Here is a 19,380-nt window from a genome sequence, read left to right as displayed (position 1 = left end):
TTGACTGGCCCAGCCAGAGCCCTGACCTAAACCAATTGAGCATCTCTGGAGAGACCTGAAAATGGCTGTCCACCAACGTTCACCATCCAACCTGACAGAACTGGAGAGGATCTGCAAGGAAGAATGGCAGAGGATCCCCAAATCCAGGTGTGAAAAACTTGTTGCTTCATTACCAAGAAGACTCATGGCTGTACTAGCTCAAAAGGGTGCTTCTACTCAATACTGAGCAAAGGGTCTGAATACTTTATGACCATGTGATATTTCAGTTTTTCTTTTTTAATAAATTTGCAAATATTTCTACATTTCTCTTTTCTTTCTGTCAAGATGGGCTGCTGATTGTACATTAATGAGAAATAAAATGAACTTTTTTGATTTTAGCAAATGGCTGCAATGAAACAAAGAGTGAAAAATTTAAAGGGGTCTGAATACTTTCCGTACCCACTGTATGCTGTGGTTCTATGCAATTAGATTTGTGTCAATGTTTTCAAAGTACATTTGTTCTTTGTGCCATGTTTTTTTTGTTTGTGGGCGGGCCTTAGGAAGAGTTTTGGATATTTTACATCTAAGGTAAAGTATTTCAGCTAAAAGCTAATATGTTCACGGTGACAGTGCTATTAGCGGAAGTAAATGTATGAATCTTTTTCATGTAAACATGCAGACATTTACTAATTAGCTTCAACACAAAGCTGACGATGAAGTGTACAGTAATTGCTGAGTCATTTCACCAAAATGTCAATGTCATGGTTGCACAAGGCAACAAATCAGTCTGCAAATTATCTACTGCATGCTACATGTAAAAGCTAACAAAAGCATTTTAACTATTACGATACACTTTTGAGCTAAAGGTATATGTCACTCATGTTAGCGCATTTAGCCTTATAGTGTTCTATAACTCGTAACAAGTTGTGGTATATTTTACATCTAAACCAATTTGTAAGTATTTCAGCTAAATGCCAACATGTTCACAATGACTGCTGTTTAGAGGGAGTAAAACGTTTGAATCTTTTATTGCGTACATATGCAGACATTTGCTAATTAGATTTGACACATTACATTACATGTCATTTGGCAGACGCTTTTATCCAAAGCGACTTACAATAAGTGCATTTAAACATTTGGGTACAAACAAGAACTAGAAGTAAGTGCTTCATATCAGCCAAACTATAAAGTGCTAATCATAAGTGCGATGTATAAGTGTTTTTTTTGTTTTTTTTTTGTCCTCGCCGCCGTTGTCTTAGTCGAGTTAGAGTCAAAGAAATGTGTTTTTAGTCGGCTCCCCATCAACATGCTGTCCAGATGTTGATGGGGAGCTCGTTTAACCTTTTGTACAGTAATTGATGAGTCATTTCACAAAAATGTCAATGTCAAGACGACAAATCAGAAGATCATCCTCTGGAGACCATGTTTAAACCACACTCACTGTTTGCTAGCATAGCTAAAACTAGATATGCTAACAACATTTAAATATTATATAGTTCCAACAAAGGCCAACATGAGTGAAAAATATTTTGAGATTCTTACGAAATCTTATTTGTAACATGTTGTGGTATATTTTACATCTAATGTAACATGCAGTATTTAAGCTAAAAGCTAATATGACCGTGGTGTTGAGCCTGTAAATATGCTGACGTTTGCTAATTAGCTTTAACCCAAAGCTGACGATAGAACGCACAGTAATTGGCCGCTCAGGACGACAAATCAGTTGGCAAATCAGATGAAAATCATCTTTGTCCTCTGGAGACGAGGTCTGAACCAAAAATGAGTTGCTTCTAATGCAGCTATAGTTATTAGCTATTGTCCAGGAACAAGTCTCCTGAGGGGCAATTTGAGGGCTCTGTGGTGTAATGTGGATGGATCAGTCTGTTGCTGAATGAGCAGATGATGTACTAACTCTCAGCTAGTTGCTAAAGCATAAGCATCATAGTCAAAACTTTATACACATAACGTTCTGAAACGCACAGTTAACATAATGTAGATTAACAACTTTAATGAAAACTCACCCCAGAAGAAGATCGGAGGTGTCCAATTATTCTCAAGTCCTGCCACTCTGTAGTCCGCTAAATAATCCATCCATTTCTTGTGCATAAACTCTTGAGAAAGCTACTTTTTCCGCTAGCATAGCAGGAGTGAGATAGGCGGTGGCGCGACCAGAAGCCTCTGTCATCGTTAAGAAGTACAGTCAAGATTTAGTCTTCTGCAATGAGTTTGTCCTCGTCCGTCTTCATTCGACAGTGAAAACATGTGCAGCTTCTCGAAGCAGCAGTAACCGTGAGGAGCCTGAAGTAGCCACGTGTTTCATCTGCGACGTGCAACAAAAGTACTGGAATAGCCAACGAAATTCAAACCTTCAACATGTTCAGCTGAATTTGGTCATTATTGGGTTTATTCACATTTATGAAATATTCAATATTTGTGTGTGTATTTTCCAACACATACACTTAACACTTATTCACGTAATTTTAGTCTGTTTGTACTTTTTCCAGCTGTTTTCTCTGTACTACTTTTTGCTTTTCACATTGCATAATACTCTCTTGTAATAAACATTAAAAAAATAAAAAATAAAACTGCAAACTTCTGTTGGCACTCATCTACTTTGAATTGTCTGTATTATTATAATTATTATTATTATAATCGTTATTATGCTTCGTTGGTTTTGCCGACAGTGGAGGGCGGGGGTCGACAGCTGGGACTCGATGCTGCCAGGCTGCCCCGCCCCCAACCAACAACATGAAAGGAGGAAGGGGCGGGGCCTTGTCATCGGGATACAACTGGAACTGAGACAAAAATGTCAAATTTATTCACTAAATATTCAGTTTCACCTTTAAAATGATTTTTGATTTTTTTCACAAATTTAGCAGCTAAAGTTAGCACATGAATAAAAGTTAAAAACATAAAGCTTATATTTAGTGACATTTTATGAACCAAATGACTAAAAGTCAGACAATGAAATGATGAGGGAAGTTTTTAGGTGGAAAATAGAGTTTTCTCATACTTTTTCTCAGAGAATTCAGACATTTTGAAGCAATTTTATAAAAGAAAAAGAAACTACTAAAATAACTGCCAACATTTTTGATGATTAAATAAATAAAACCAGTTTCTGTGACTTCTCAGCTTCTTAAATGCTCCATATAACAAAGAAATCATTCAAACTCAATCATTGACAAACATTTTACGACCAAACTGTTCCTGCAACCAATAATTATTTTCACAATCTACACATTTGTAACACGTACTGTCCTTTAGTTTGATAAGCAATTTAAAACATAAGATAAATAGCAGTTCCGCCCACTTTTTTCCCACTTGGCCAAATGAAGAATTAATTTGAAACCAAATTTGGCAGTGTAGGGCTTTTATTTTCGAGGGAAGTGAGTTAGACGTCGACTTTTTGTTAATTTTATTTTTTGTCTTTGATCCACTGTCTGATGATCAGATAACGTCTCTGGAAATGAGTCCAAAAATCCGAAAAATAATTTTTGGGGGCCCCAAAAAAAGTCTCCTGCAACCCTTGTGTGGGGCCCGGACCCAGTGTTTGAGAACCGCTGTTCTCTGTATATGTGTAACAGTCAAAAAAACCTGAGTGATTTAAAATTCAGTGACGGACAAAAGAGCTAGAGAGAAAGAGAGAGAGGGGGGAGGAGGGGTGAAGAGCCTCTCTCTCTGCTGCAGCGGCCATGCTGCTCGCTCTCTCTCCCTCTCTCTCTCCCTCTGTCTCCTCCTCCGCCGGTGTGAACCGCCTGCTGCAGCCGCCGGTGCATCGCTGCATCCCGGGTTAGCGGAGTAGGTCGGACCGGGTTTGCGGGGAGCAGTTCTGTGCGGGGTCCTGCGGTTCCGGTTCAGTCCGACGCCAGCAGGGAGGAGCAGAGGAAGAAGAGAAAAGAAAGGAAAAGACTCCATAGCAACAAACCGGTTTCACGGCGTTATCGGTAGGTGCCTCCCTCTCTCTGTGTGTGCGTGCGCGTGTGTGTGCGCGTGGACTGATGGATGGAGTCAGTTCATCCATGATGAGCTGCAGTGGAACGTGAACGACGCATTTTTATTGTGATGCTTTTCAATTTCATTGTAAATCAATGAGCCTCGTCTTTATCTCTTTGGTTCTGCACGGATTTTTATTTATGTTTTATCTATTATTATTTTTTATTGATTCATAATTACACACACACACACACACACACACCATGTAAGATTACTACATAAATAAATAAACAAATAAATACTGCCGGTTCAGTAAGTGTGGTTGTATGTACTGACAGTGAGGACTGCGCTGTGCAGCGCCCCCTGCTGCTAAGAACCAGACTGAGACATAAAGGTTCATGCTCTGTGAAAACACAGCTGCCAGCAAGGAAACGAGAAAGATAAAAATATTAAAAGAAAAGAACAAACGGTTCACCGAAATGAACTTAAGTTTGTAAACCACTCACTCTCCCACACCAAACCCCGTGAGCTAAAATCACTGATTTAGTGGACACAGGAGCTGCTGGTCTGCTGCTGCCTCGTGTGGTCACTTTGTGTCACTGAGGTGAATCTGAATTAAGGATTTCAAATGTCGAAATGACAAAAGAAGACATTTGAACTTAGTGATGGAGGCAGCAGTGGATCAACAACTCCTGTGTGCTGTGATGTTAAAATCACTGATTTTCTCTCTGGGGTTTGGTGTGGGAGAGTGAGTGGTTTACAAACTTCAGTTTCCTGTTGGAAAAGTCTGTCTCACAGTGAGATAAAGATGTGAACATGTCGTAGCCTTAAAATCACTACCATTTTATCAGCCAAGTCTTGGTTTTCTGTCGTATTTGTTTGGCAGTAAATTAGTCGTACACGTAGTATTGTTTAATTTTTAACCGTCGACATGTCGCTACACTGTTATGCAAAATACCAGGTAGCCCGAAGTACGTTTGCATTTCCAACTTCACAACTGAAACTGGGGGTAACATCATTTCTGAGTTCCGATGTAAATGGAACACAGCATATGTATTGGTACAGTACAGCAGCCCCACCCCCTTTCTCTGAATTCTCCACTGTGCTCATCATATGTGAATACCAAACTCCCAAAAATGTCCATGTCTGAAAATGACTGTTGTCTTTTCTTTTTTTTTTGGCAGGGATTAAGGGATGTTAAAGTATTATTAAGGATTATCGGGACGGCACAGCTGGACTGCAGGAACTCATCATGACCGTTCCAGGTCGGGTCGGGTCAATCCTGTACCTTCAGTAATTTTTAATCAGTTTAACCGTTTCTGGATTGTGTCCATTCACAGTCATCACAGAGATAATTTCATGATATCACTTCCGTTGTGTGTGAAATTAAGTTTTAGGAGTGTACAATTTGATATGACCTAGGAACAAGTAAGGTCAAATTGGGGTAAACCTTTTGGGTGTATCCCATTTCTGCAACTGTTCTTCATACAGACCAACTGAACCAAGCGTCTTCACAAGTCTATATGTAGGACAGTATTGGAATTACAGTTGGACTTCAAAGGCTAGCAGTTTTATAAAAGGACTGCTGGTTCTACACCAATCTCTGGTTTGGGGGAAGGACTCCCAATAGACAAGCCAGAAACCAAGGACAAATAAAAAATTTTTACCGTTGGAAGATGAATCTTATGTAGCAGATACTCTTGGATTAAACTTCTGGACCGGTCTTTACCATGTCTCTGAGCAAGACCCTCGAGCTGGAGCACTTTGATGAACGGAACAAGATCCGCCGCGGACGCTCCACCCGGCCCAAGAGAGATGACTCGACAGGCAGTGGCGGAGGTTCAGGTCCCAGCTCCAGGGGTAGTAGTCTGGTTCCAAGCCCCGCCCACAGCGCCAACTGCAGCTACTACCGGACCCGAACACTGCAGACGCTCACCTCGGAGAAACGGGCCAAAAAGGTCAGATTCTACCGCAACGGAGACCGGTACTTCAAGGGTCTGGTGTATGCCATTTCCAGTGACCGCTTTCGCTCCTACGATGCGCTGCTGATGGAGCTGACACGCTCATTGGCTGATAACCTTCATTTGCCGCAAGGAGTGCGCACAATCTACACCATAGATGGCAGCAAAAGGATCAGCACTATGGACGAACTGGTGGAAGGTAACACCCGCTTCTCTCTGTTCACTCAGGCTTCTTCACGGTTGATTTAATTTCTACTTTGAACAAAAATAAAATTTGAAGAGTTGACTCATGTGATGGGATTTAGAGATGGCACTTAAAATGCTTTCCGTCAACTAAGTCAGGGAACTCTGGACGAGTAAGTTTGATTGCTAATGTTAATGGGACGAAGGGTCACTTGCCGTCCATCCATCCATCTCCTACCACTTTATCCTCCACATGAGGGTCACGGGGGTGCTGTGCCAATCTCAGCTGACATAGGGCGATAGGCGGAGTCACAACCTAGACAGATCCCCTGACCTTTGAAACTAATTCTGGCTTCCATATGTTTGAAGATAAAGTGCATTGATTACTCCCAGGGTTTGGACTTTCTTCATGTTAGGTAACTGGCTTTAGCTTCGTGTTCAGGTGCTACCTTAACTTAAAAGTCCCGCTCACCAACCAGAAAAAACATTTGGCAACAGAAGTAGCCGCCAAGGACTGTCATCCGAGCCTCGACCAGGCGACCCTCGAAAGGCTGACATCCAGACTCCCCTGTCCGATGGGCCTTACAGCTGTGAGCCGCTCGAATCAGACATGACCGAGGGAGCTGTAGCATTGTTCTCCTCTTCTTTGGTTGAAATGTGTCCTATTCCCTGCGTCCAGACTTGTACCACCACCCGATGGTGAAGTGGGATACTACAGGCCCCTTACGCACGAGTCTACCAGAGAATCGTATGTTGGGATTGTGAGGTTTCACACTGTGTCCGTGTAAAAAGGTAAATTCGTTAGTAGCAGGAACTAATAATTAGCGTGTTTAAACCATGGATTTCGCTTTTCGTGCCACTTTATTTGTTTTATAAAAGCAAATAAATTTTTTCTGTCACGTTTGACATGATGTAGCATCAGTTTGTGGAAATCTGGACAAACCAAACAAGAATAAGGACACTGATTCTTTAAATCCCTTGATATTTCTCACCGCAAATTATGTCACACATACAAACCGACCTCTTTACGTTACGTTAAAAGGGTCAATTATCGGACTGTCGCCTCGTCCATCGACCACGTCAATCGTCCTTTAACGTCCTCACTGTCTTCTTCCTCTGTCTGAATTATTTATTACTGTGTACATCAACAGCAGAGGCGTCGTAATCGCCACACAGGGACCAAAATGTGGGACACAGATTTTTGTGTACAGGGAAAAAAAAAGAGAAGATCGAATTACTTAACGTTTAAGGAAGTAAAAACAACAAAGACGTTTCACATTAAAATTTGACATTAGTCTGGAGTCTGCTCTTCCTCTTTGGTCTGGAACAGCTGAGTAACATTAGTGATCATCAGTATTGATCTGTGACCGGCTGTAATGTCAGGAAGCTGTAACGCGCTGATGCCGTACGATGACTGATGACGGACAACTCCTCATCCATGCCTCTGTTTTTTGGGACGGAAGCTTTTAACTGTCGTTATTTAATGACCTGATTCTCAGTGATTTTAGTCCCGTCTGAATGTCAGTAATCATTACCGGATGACGTCAGTAAAGATTACGGCGGTAAAAAGGTCCCGAACAATTACTCCAGGTAATATATAATATATGTATATATATGTAATAATAAACCGGCAATAAATATGTACGTTAATATTCCAAGTAGTTTACAAGTATTTTTTTGTGGATTTTCAAGCATGGATCGAGGCGATATGTCGATGGCGCACGTGGCGACAGGAAGTGGTGGCGGCGCAAAAATTCAGTTGTTTGTGCGTAGCCTGGTCGGGGATCATCGGGTTCGCTTGCCCTCCAGTATCAGGGCCCTTGTTGGCGCCCTGGGTTACTGGGTTACAGCAAGCCATAAAAATCTAAATAAATCCAGACGGCCTGATTATCTTCACGATAGTTGCTTTATCTATTGATTAATTTTAAAATAATTTACTCCTTAAAAAAGCAGGAACATGTGATGGACAGTATTTTTTTGTGTGTCTTTGTATTTGAATAAAACTGAGCAGCTGGTTTGAATTGCAAAGTGAAAGTCAGCAGGTGGGCGGAGTCAAGAGACAAGGTCAAACACACAGTGTGTGTGTGTGTGTGTGAGTGAGTGACACAGGTGCAGAGTGTGTGTGTGTGTGTGTGTGTGTGAGACTCAGGCCCGTTTTTAACCATATAAGGTAAAACAGCCGACGCTGCACTTGTGATAGGCTGAAAAATTAGTGGATTAATCAGGTTAACTGACCTGCAGCTGTCTTTTATAATCAAATATTAACTCAAAAATATCCATTTTTTTCCCCATTTGATGCATTTCTTTGTCTTATTTGTCAAATTCATGATATTTCTCATGTTTCGTTAGACGTTAACTGTCATTTTAGAGAGAGTTCATGGGAAAAAAAGGTTTAAAATTAAAAATGACAAAATAAGTCAAAGTGTTTTTGGAGAAATAGTAGCCTAGATTATTTTGTTCAATAAAATGTCAGAACATGGACATCTCAAATATCTGGTTTTATCCACGAACAGAAAATGATCCAGTTGTAAGATTTCTTTGTTAAATGGAGCAAAGAAAACTGAAAATATTCACATTTAAGAAGCTGAAAAATCGTTTGAACTCGACTCAGTTCCTGATGTGTTCTATTCTGATATCATACGTACAGTTTTTTTAAAAATCGCATATTCTGCGACTCTCTCTCTGTGCAGGCGAGTGTTACGTCTGTGCGTCTAACGAACCGTACCGCAAGGTCGACTACACCAAGATCTCCGTTCCGAGCTGGAAGCCCGGAGCCGGAGCCGGGGCCGGTGCCGGTGCGGCGAGCTCCACCCGCTGCACCACCACAGTGTCCACCGGGGTGTCGGCGGGCAGCGGTGGCACCACAAGTGTCGGCAGCAGCGGGGGCACCGGCACTGGCACCGGCGGCTCCAGGGAACGTCCCGAAAGCCGCGAGGGCAGAGAGAGCAAGGACTTCATCAAGCCCAAGCTGGTGACGGTGATTCGCAGCGGCGTGAAGCCGCGCAAGGCGGTGAGGATCCTGCTGAACAAGAAGACGGCGCACTCCTTCGAGCAGGTGCTCGCCGACATCACCGAGGCCATCAAGCTGGACTCCGGCGCCGTGAAGCGGTTGTACACGCTGGACGGAAAACAGGTGAGGTCCCGTTTGTTGTAAATCATCGGGACACACTTTTTTAAAGACAACGGTATTGCACCGTGACCCACATTGCAATGCACAGTAAATCGCAAATGTTTGCATAACTTAGCGACTAATTTACACTCATGAAGTTTGATAACTGACTTAAACTTAAACACAGAACTCCCAAAAGATCTCCTGTGACCCAAGTGTGGGTCCCGACCCAGGCTTTGGGAACCACTGTGTTAAATCATCAGGAAATGTATATTACTCCATGCTCACAAAAGGCTTTTATTTTGAAGGAGGCTCGTCGTATTGGAGGCTTTTATTCTCAAATGTGTCGTTGTTTTCGGACTCAGTCTGAATGAGTGTGTGAGGTTTCCATGTTAACCACACACTGCTGCAGTGTCCATTTGCGTGTGTGTGTGTGTAAGTAAACATCGTGATGGGGTTTCTGTTGCTTAATGTGGCTGCACAAACTGAAAAGATGAGAGGACACACACACATTTCACTGAGAGTGTGTGTGTGTGTGTGTGGTAGAGAAGAATGACGGTGAAATGGGAAAAGTGCAAGAGAGAAAAAAGTAAAAAGAAGAATTAACTAAAAAGAAGGAAGTTTCATGTTTGTGTGTTTGTGTGTGTGTAGTTGACTTGTCTGCAGGATTTCTTTGGCGATGACGACGTGTTCATGGCGTGCGGCCCGGAGAAGTTCCGTTACGCTCAGGACGACTTTGTGCTCACACACACTAACAAAACACAGGCTTTTGTCAGCGGTGAGACAAACACACACACACACACACACACACACGCACGCTCGCACACAGACACACAAGAGTCAAACATGGTTGTTTTCTCTCTCTCTCTCTGCAGAGTGTCGGGCTAAATCTCGCTCTGCTGCTCCACCCATGAAAACTACACCTCCCAAGATTCCGAGCGGTTCTGGTTTCTGCTCCTCAAAGACGCCGCCTAAAGGCCCGACCAGGACAAAGTCTCCTGGTCCAGGTGAAAACCAACAGGAAACCAAGAGGGAGCAAATAGAAACACTAACAAACAACCATCCCTTTAACCCCGAGTCATGTGACTGTGGACTCTTGGTCACATGACCTGACTGAACCTGAAGAGAGTCAGTAAACACAGAATCAGTCACAGAAAACAGTTCTACTGAAACCTGATGATCCTGAGAGTTACTTCACCCACCTCCATGACACCATAGACCATCCCTTTAACCCCGAGTCATGTGACCGTGGACTCTCGGTCACAAGACCTGACTGAACCTGAAGAGAGTCAGTAAACACAGAATCAGTCACAGAAAACAGTTCTACTGAAACCTGATGATCCTGAGAGTTACTTCACCCACCTCCATGACACCATAGACCATCCCTTTAACCCCGAGTCATGTGACTGTGGACTCTCGGTCACATGACCTGACTGAACCTGAAGAGAGTCAGTAAACACAGAATCAGTCACAGAAAACAGTTCTACTGAAACCTGATGATCCTGAGAGTTACTTCACCCACCTCCATGACACCATAGACACAATAAACCTAAACAAACTACCACAAAAATGTTATACAAATGATAACCCTAACCATGAGAAGTTAAAGTATATAACAGTAAACTATAACAAATTGCAACATCCGACTCTAAACTGTGATAAACTACAATGAGAGTATATTTAAAAAAAATTACAGTAAACAAAATACTTTTTTTAAAACACAGTAAACTACCAGACACCTCAGGAAACTACAATGAATAATCTTTTATTTTCCAGATTTGCATCTTAAGCTTTTTTTTACGTCTCTGTTCTCTCGTCTGCAGCCAATGAGGCGTCAGGATCACAGTCAGGTGGGAAGTCCACCAGGTCAAGCCCCTCCCCCACCAGCCCTGGGAGCCGACGCAGCCTCAAGGTTTCAACGATAATCGATTGATTAATTGATTGATTTTATTTAAACAGTTTTCTCCGCCTCATTTTCAAATCTGTTTTGTTTTCTCGCAGATTTCTCCTCGCAGGACATCGTCCACTGACGTGAACGGAGACGCCGAGCAGCTGGACGAGGACACCACTGTCGAAGGTGTGTGTGATCTTATTTAAAGGTGGATTTTAAATAAGTTAACGAGAGAACTTCAAATGTAGTGTTTTTCGCCTCAGCGCTGAACGGCTAAAAAAAATCTAGCAAAGCTAAAAACTCAGGTGTTGTCCACACACACTGTAGTACATATGCCAGGCCTGTGTGTGGTGCTGTAAAGCTGCCACAGAAGAACATCATGTATGACATCATCATTTCCCAAAACTAGCATATTTTTGGCTCCGTATGGATAAAAAGTCGGAAACTTTTACGTTTTCTCCTCAACTTATTCTCATGAGTACAAACCTGGAATATCCTTGATCCGCAGGGGAAACTACAAGTGCAGTTAAATACAATAAACTACAACTGCAGTAAACTACAATAAACTGCCACAAACTGCAATAAACTACAAGTGCAGTTAACTACAATAGACTACAACTATAGTTAACTACAATAAAGTGCAATTGTAGTTAACTACAATAAACTGCAGTTAACTACAATAAACTGCCACAAACTACAATAAACTACAACTACAGTAAACTACAACTGCAGTTAACTACAATAAACTTCCACAAACTACAATAAACTACATTTCACTGCAGTAAACTACAAAGACCTGAAATAAACTACACCAAAGTTGTAAATTAAAATTAACGACAACAAACTTCAAAGTAATTGATTATTAAAAGTAAATGACAATAAACTACCGCAAAGTTCAATTGTAAAAGTAGAACAAAAACACTTTGCGCTGTGTAGGAACTCAAGACGACAACGTCATCGTTTTACGATCGAGTTGTGAAAAATGCCAATGTAGCATTTTTTTTTTTTTTGATTTTTATGAAATGTTTTACGCCCAAACACTAGCGTGTTTTTATGGCTCCAAAAACGCTGATTTCCGTGTGGATAAAAAAGTCGCAAATTAATGCGAATTCTCCAAAAATCTCTTGTCTTCTTTTTATCGTCAGTTAACGGAAATCGATCGGTCTCTTCATCCATCATCAACGACAAGTACAAAGTCGGGAAGGTGATCGGAGATGGAAACTTCGCGGTTGTGAAGGAGTGCGTGGAGAGGTGAGCGAGAAAGTGTTTGTTTTTTTCAGACATAAATAGAATATTTGGGGAAACTGATTATTGATTAGATTGATTAGTGATGTCTGCGTTTTGATTGACAGGTCGACGGGTCAAGAGTTTGCGCTGAAGATCATCGACAAAGCTCGGTGCTGTGGGAAGGTAAAGCTAACGTTTACCGTTGCTATCCTACTGTAGCTTCACTGTTACCGTGTGTGACTCTGTGTGTGTGTGTGTGTGTGTGTGTAGGAGCACCTGATAGAGAACGAGGTGGCCGTGCTGCGGCGAGTCCGACACCCGAGCATCATCCAGCTCATCGAGGTGGACGACACGCCCACTCAGCTCTTCCTGGTTATGGAGCTCGTCAAGGTGCTTTGTCGTCATCATCATCATCGTCCTGTTTGTTTCTTCCGTTATATTGCATGTGTAACGCGTGTCTCTTCCACCAGGGTGGCGACCTCTTTGACGCCATCACCTCGTCCACCAAGTACAGCGAGCGCGACGCCAGCGCCATGATCTTCAACCTGGCCGGAGCCGTGAAGTATCTGCACCGCATGAATATCGTCCACCGAGACATCAAACCAGAGAACCTGCTGGTACACACACACACACACACAAACACGTTCACGTCTTTATCTCACTGTTAGAGTTTGTAAACGACTCACTCTCCCACACCAAACCCCATAGAGAAAATCAGGAGTTGTTGATCCACTGCTGCCTCCATCACTAAGTTCAAATGTTTTATTTTGTGATTTCGGCATTTGAAATCCTTTGTTCAGATTTACTTCAGTGACACAAAGTGACCACACGAGGCAGCAGTAGACCAGCAGCTCCTGTGTCCCCGTCAGCTAAAATCACTGATTTTCGAAGTATTTGTACCCTGCAGGTGTGTAGTTGAAGTATTTTTGAAGTGTCTGTACTCTGCAGGTGTGTAGTTGAAGTATTTTTGAAGTGTCTGTACTCTTCAGGTTTGTGAATATCCAGACGGCACGAAGTCTCTGAAGTTGGGTGATTTTGGTTTGGCGACGGTGGTGGAGGGGCCGCTCTACACGGTTTGTGGCACGCCCACGTACGTCGCCCCGGAGATTATCGCAGAGACCGGGTGAGAAGACTATTCAGCGCGTGTTTGTGTGTTTGATATTTATTCAATTATACGTAACACTAACGGCTTCTCTGTGTAGCTACGGTCTAAAGGTAGACATCTGGGCCGCGGGAGTGATCGCCTACATCCTGCTGTGTGGATTCCCTCCTTTCAGAAGGTCAGTGAACGCAACCTTTTCCCTGTAATCAATAATGAAAAAGAGAACACTCACACTGTGTTGTTTTTCCTCTTCCTCAGTGAGAACAATGTGCAGGAGGAGCTTTTCGACCAGATCCTCAGAGGGAAGCTGGAGTTTCCATCTCCAGACTGGGATGCCGTCAGTCTGCCTGCTAAGGTAACACTCGATATACACGTGAAGTTAAGTCTAAATTACATATTTCAAATGCCGAAATCACCAACTAACACATTTGAACTTAGTGATAGAGGCAACAGTGGATCAACAACTCCTGTGTGCTGTTATGTTAAAATCACTGATTTTCTCTATGGGGTTTGGTGTGGGAGAGTGAGTGGTTTACAAACAGTTATATGAAGGCGTGAAACATGGTCTTAAGACATTGTAGACTTTAGTTTAGATAGATTCAGGTAAGAAAAAACAAACCTAAACTATCCCTTCAAGACAGAACGTTTATTCAAATTTAAAGTAATTACTTGACAATAATCCATACATCCATGATTACACTGCAAACAGGAAGTCACTGTCCCCGATGTGTCCAAAAATGTAAACAAATAAATGACTGATAACACTAACAGCAGCCACGTTACTGCAGGCTGGTAACTTGTCACATGACCTGCTCCTCAGATGCTGATTAGTCAGATGCTGCAGGTGAATGTGGACGCTCGTTTCACCGCAGAGGAGGTCCTGTCACATCCCTGGGTGACGGTGAGCAAGTGTACACATACACATACACACACCAGAATAACCATTTAAATACAACCAGAAGGAAGTGAAAATCAACATTAAAGCAGAAGTCACTTAGTTTCTATGCTAAATGCCTGTGTTTGCGTTCAGGATGAAGCTCCCGTTGACTCCACCACTGTGAGCAGCACTGAAGACCAGAGCAGTGCAGACGCACTGGAACCAGAACACGACGACTCACCGATACTGGAGACCAAACAAGTTCCCTCACCTCTGGTCTGAAACGCCACCCCCGCCCCTCCCCCCTTTATCACCGGGAAACTTAACACAACAATTCATAAATAAATAAAATAAGATATGGAAGCTACATGTCCGGTCCAAGACAAAACATAGTTTCACCTACTGGGGATTCTTCTACAAGAGACCGAACCAGTTCCCTCACCTCTGGTTTGAAACACAGTCCCCTTCCTCATCTGGAAACTGGATACAATGCAATTAATTTTACCTGCAAACCAAGAGAGTTCAATCAAAACATCCTGTTTTCATCTTTTGGAAACAAAAATGACCATGAGGTCCAAGACAGAACATGGTTTCACTAACTGGAAACCAACAAAGTTCTCTGAAATCTGATCTAAAAGACACCAGAAACAAGAATTCTCTCCATGATTTTTGACCATTAAAACAACTCCCACGGTCTTCTTCTGAAAACCTTCTTCTTCTAAGGACCCAACCCGTTTCTACGTTTTTGATCAAGAACACGTCCGTTTAAACCAATGGAAACCAAACTTAGTTTGGAAGGACAGCCTCACCTTCTAAGTTCCTGTTTTTTTCCCTTTAATGAATTCGGGTTCATGAAACCCATTTTATGAACCAAGTTCCATCACCCATCATCAAGAATTTCTAGAACTTCTATTGTATTGGTTCTATTCAACATCAAATTGGGCTCCCACTCTGGTCTAGAACAGGTCACACTTTGTTGAACGGAAACCAAATAGGTTCCCCTTAAATCTGTTCCAGAGAACCTTCAGTATCTTTAACTAGCAACCATGAAATCTCCGACACCTCCCGTCCAGTTTCATCTAATTTTCTCGATTTACTGGAAACCAAACACGTTATCTGGCCTCCAGTCCAGAACCTTTTTAGTAGCTTCTGCTCAAAAGCATTCCTTGGTCTTCAAAGGAAAATCCACTTTACCTTCTGGAAACTGGACAGATCTCATCACCATGCTGTTTGCAGAAGAAAACAACTCAAGTTCCTCTAGTGTTATTGGTTGTGCGAGACACGAAATTAAGTTTCATCACCACTGAATGGAGGATGTTTAACGACATCAACACTGGAACACCATGAAGGTGCTAATGGACTGGTTCACCACCCAGAGATTCATGGGCCGTCATCAAATAGAACTTTCCGAACCTCTGATCGGAATGACTCAAAAAGTTCTGGAGACCATTTTCATGTGGTTTAACACAGGTGATTCAGTTATAGGACACTCCCTCTGGTTCAGGGATTGGATTCTTGGTAGTCCCTGCCTCTCTGCAACCAGGATGTCTTCCATTTATCTGGGAAACGTCCCATTTCTCCTGCCTTCACCTTCCTGCTCTCCTCCTACTGCCTGAAGGACGTTTCTTCTTCTTCTTCTTGGCGTCCACTAATAGGAGGAGACGTTCAATTACTGTGCCTGTTTACGCTGCTGATAAAATCCTCCCCCTCATGTCCCAAATCTCTGCGCTCCTCAGAACCTAGAACGTCTCATTTACTGTCCACATTCAAGTGGCTCGTTGTTTTGTCTATGTCCGTATGACATTTGGGCAAATTTGGGCAGTATTATGAAGACAGGAAGAAATTGAGAGTTTAGCTAATCCCCTAAAAACAATGTGTAACGATAGCGTAGTCGGACATTCTGTCCCTGAAATTGAAATTGCATAATTTGCTTGCTAGAGTTAACAATTTTTTATCGCATCTTGGCTCCTTGGATCTTCCCATACAGTTATTTTGTTTTATTTACTAAAATCTGGCTAAATACAAAAAGCGACAAATTAACATTTGGAAAAAAACAACAAGCCTTCTTGACAAAACAGGCTTCAACGTGGGATCTAAATTTAACAGAAAGACGGCCAAAACGTGTCATTTTCCATCTGCAGTATGAATGAGCTAACCGAGCTAGCTAAACTACAACCTGCAGCGTATGGAGGAGAAACACACTGTATATACTGTAAATATAATTGTCTGTTGTTGTACGTCTGTGTGAGTCAGTTGTGATGTCCGAAAAATAGTAGCAGAAAACAAAAAAACACAAAATAAATAAATCTCATCGTAGACGCTAGGAGTTAGCACAAAAAAAACCGAAACCTAGTTTTTCCCCTAAAAAAACCCACTATTAAATCTTAAAGTGAAAAAAATATATTCCAAGTTGCTATGGAGATATTTTCACACGGCTAGCTATCAATTCAAATATATATTTAAGCAAAAAAAAAAGGGGGCAGAAAAACAGGTTTCTGAAAGGTGTTGACAAGCGCTAACGAAAGAGTTCGTAGCTATGGCGGACATCTTTCTTTACGCGGTCTAGTGTCTGAGACGAGACATAGTGGGCTCACCCACCAATCACATCGCTCCATCCGCACGCCATCATTCATGCCGTCTGTTGATGTTACGTCAAACCCCGCCGTCCACAAAAATCACGTCCCCACACACGTGAACTGTCTCAGTGACGGCGAACTCCCAGATTTACGAATAATACCAACATAGTTTACGAGTAATTGAGGCAAGATTCTGGCAGACCACAGTTTGAGAGGATTAGTTGTTGATTACAGGGTTTTGAGGGTAAATGTGTGCTTGTATACAGATGATGCGACGCTGTTATTTATGTTTCGCCAAAACGGGTGCTTTTTTCAAATACAGTTTTTCATTTCCAAATAGAAATAGAAATTACCACAAGTGGGATAAAAGACCTAAATACACAGAAATAACTCTTTTAACTCATTATTTTGCAAAAATAAACAGGATCTTTGTTGAGAAACAGTTAAGTTGTGCGAGAACGCAATTTTTATGGTGGCAAAGTGTGTGTGCGTGCATTTGTAAATAAGTGTGTGTGGTTGACTTGCATATTATGAACGTGTGAGTATCAATGTGTGTGTGTGTTTACATTAATAGGGGGGTGGGGTCAAACAAAACAAACTTGAAACGTGTCAGTCGTCTTCGGGATAATGGTGTTGAGCTGACACAGTGTTGTGACCTCACTATGACCTTTCCATGGCCTTTACCTTTGACCCGAGCCACTGGTGAGGAGACGGCAGGAGGGCGGAGCTTAGTGAGCCGTTACAAAATTGTGTGAAAATAAGAAAAAAAATGACGTAAGTAAAATTTACGTCGGTGACCCAAACCGTTGCATGTTGTCAAAAAGTTTAGTCTTTCGCCGGGGTGTCAAAACAATGTCACAAGTTCAACCTTCAAAATAAAAGTGTTATGGTTGTAGCCGTTGTAGCATGGCTACACGTTGGCCCTTCCCGCTAACCTGAAGTGGCTGCCAACTAACAGTAACTACGGCAACTGCTGACCAAACTCGAAGCCCCTCCCTCTCCTCTGAAATCACCGGTGTGGAAATATTTTGCGTTTCTCCCGTGAGTTTTGTCAAAGCACAGGACGTAGACGTAACCACGACAACAACGCCGTTAACACAGGCAACTCTTCATAAACGTCCTAAAAATTAAAGTCATGCTAAAGCGATAATAAGCGCTACAGACGTGTTTGTAGCATCAGTCATGTGACCTTATTCCCCCCCCACCCTCGTGAAGAACTGCAGCTCAACTCTTCGTACCAGTGGCTCGACCTCTGACCTTCTATGCCTGCTATGAACCCAGTCGTCTTAATTATTTTCTCTTTGCTTTAAAAACCAAACGCAGCCTTCTTCTTCTTCTCTTCTGTTGATGCTGAGCAGCCTCACTCTGGGTCAACGTGCGCCTGAACGCAACATTCTGTAAACACGAGGTGCATTCAATGTCCAGACAAAAATAAATAAACAGAAAAGTTTCTTCAGGTTGAAGAACTTTTCTGTCTGACTCTGCCTGACTCAGATGCGATGTTTCTATTTTCCAACTAAAGACTCAAAGTTATCGACCCGGGGCGGCTGCAATGGTTCGGCCCTTTGAGTGTGAGAGTGTGTGTGTGTGTGTGTGTGAGACCATTTCACATCATGCCTCATTTTAGACCAGAGGTCTCAAACTCGTGGACCTCGGGCCACATTTAGCCTGCCATTCGATTTTATGCGGCGATTTATGTTTCGAACAATGTGTCATTCCATATCAGCACAAACAGAAATGGCCCTGGCCCTGGCCCTACTGGCCAGACGAGATGTTCACTGGCCCCCATGGTCATTTTAGTTTGAGGCCCCTGATTTAGACAGAAACTGATTTCTATAAAGTGCAGTAGTTGAGTTAAGACTTTAAACACGACTGGTTTTCCTAAAATGGAATCTCTTTATTTAATTGAAATGATTTAACATTAAAGACAATCCGTTTTATTTAATGTCGAACCCTGACCTTTGACCCTGGCAGCTAAAAATAACAAAAAACAAAACAATCTTCATTGAATAAATCCTGGCGTACTTTTTATTTTTGGTTGTTTTTTCTCTCTCTGTGGGATGATTTTAGGAAAACTAGGAAAACACGTCTCAGCGTGGACGGAGACAACGGTGTTTTGAGGACACGTTGTTGCCCACGGCAACGCTGATGTGTAACGTGAAGTGTGTCGATTTGAAACATGTATGTTTGTTGGGGACAAAAAAACAAAACAAACGATTGTTTGTATCATGAAAAGACTGAAAATAAAATGGATGCAGTGGCATCATGTGACCCTGCGGTGTCGGTGTTGTTGTCGCGTATTTGTTCTTTTAAAACACAACAAAGGTTTCCGAAACAATTTAAAAGTAATTTATAGCCATTTTATAACAGTAAAGTTAGTACTTGCAGCTACATTCAGCCCGCTTAATACCGAAGGTTGTTTTTTGCTAATATAGCGATGCGTTAAGGGTTCCAAGATGGCTGCCATTCCTACAGACTCTGCTACATTTACCTTTCACAGTAAACCAAGTCGTACAAATGGTATTCTTTAATTTTTAACCTT

General features: G+C 42.2%; 1 protein-coding gene across 1 annotated transcript; it reads left to right on the top strand.

Annotated features, from left to right (window-relative positions):
• Positions 1-5,296: 5,296 nt before the first annotated feature.
• LOC131456322 (serine/threonine-protein kinase DCLK2-like) lies at positions 5,297-19,114 on the top strand. The gene is made up of 15 exons (XM_058624582.1): positions 5,297-6,072; positions 8,747-9,189; positions 9,817-9,943; positions 10,041-10,172; positions 10,989-11,077; positions 11,167-11,242; positions 12,202-12,307; positions 12,409-12,466; positions 12,554-12,673; positions 12,754-12,900; positions 13,273-13,406; positions 13,486-13,563; positions 13,644-13,740; positions 14,206-14,286; positions 14,416-19,114. The coding sequence occupies exons 1-15, from the start codon at positions 5,643-5,645 to the stop codon at positions 14,542-14,544; spliced, it is 2,247 nt and encodes a 748-aa protein (XP_058480565.1). The 5' UTR covers positions 5,297-5,642; the 3' UTR covers positions 14,545-19,114.
• The last annotated feature ends 266 nt before the right edge of the window (positions 19,115-19,380 follow it).

The sequence above is a fragment of the Solea solea genome, chromosome 3, assembly GCF_958295425.1.
Source record: "Solea solea chromosome 3, fSolSol10.1, whole genome shotgun sequence".
Taxonomy (NCBI): domain Eukaryota; kingdom Metazoa; phylum Chordata; class Actinopteri; order Pleuronectiformes; family Soleidae; genus Solea; species Solea solea.
Note: the sequence above shows the minus strand (reverse complement) of the source record. Positions and strands in the feature narration are given on the sequence as shown.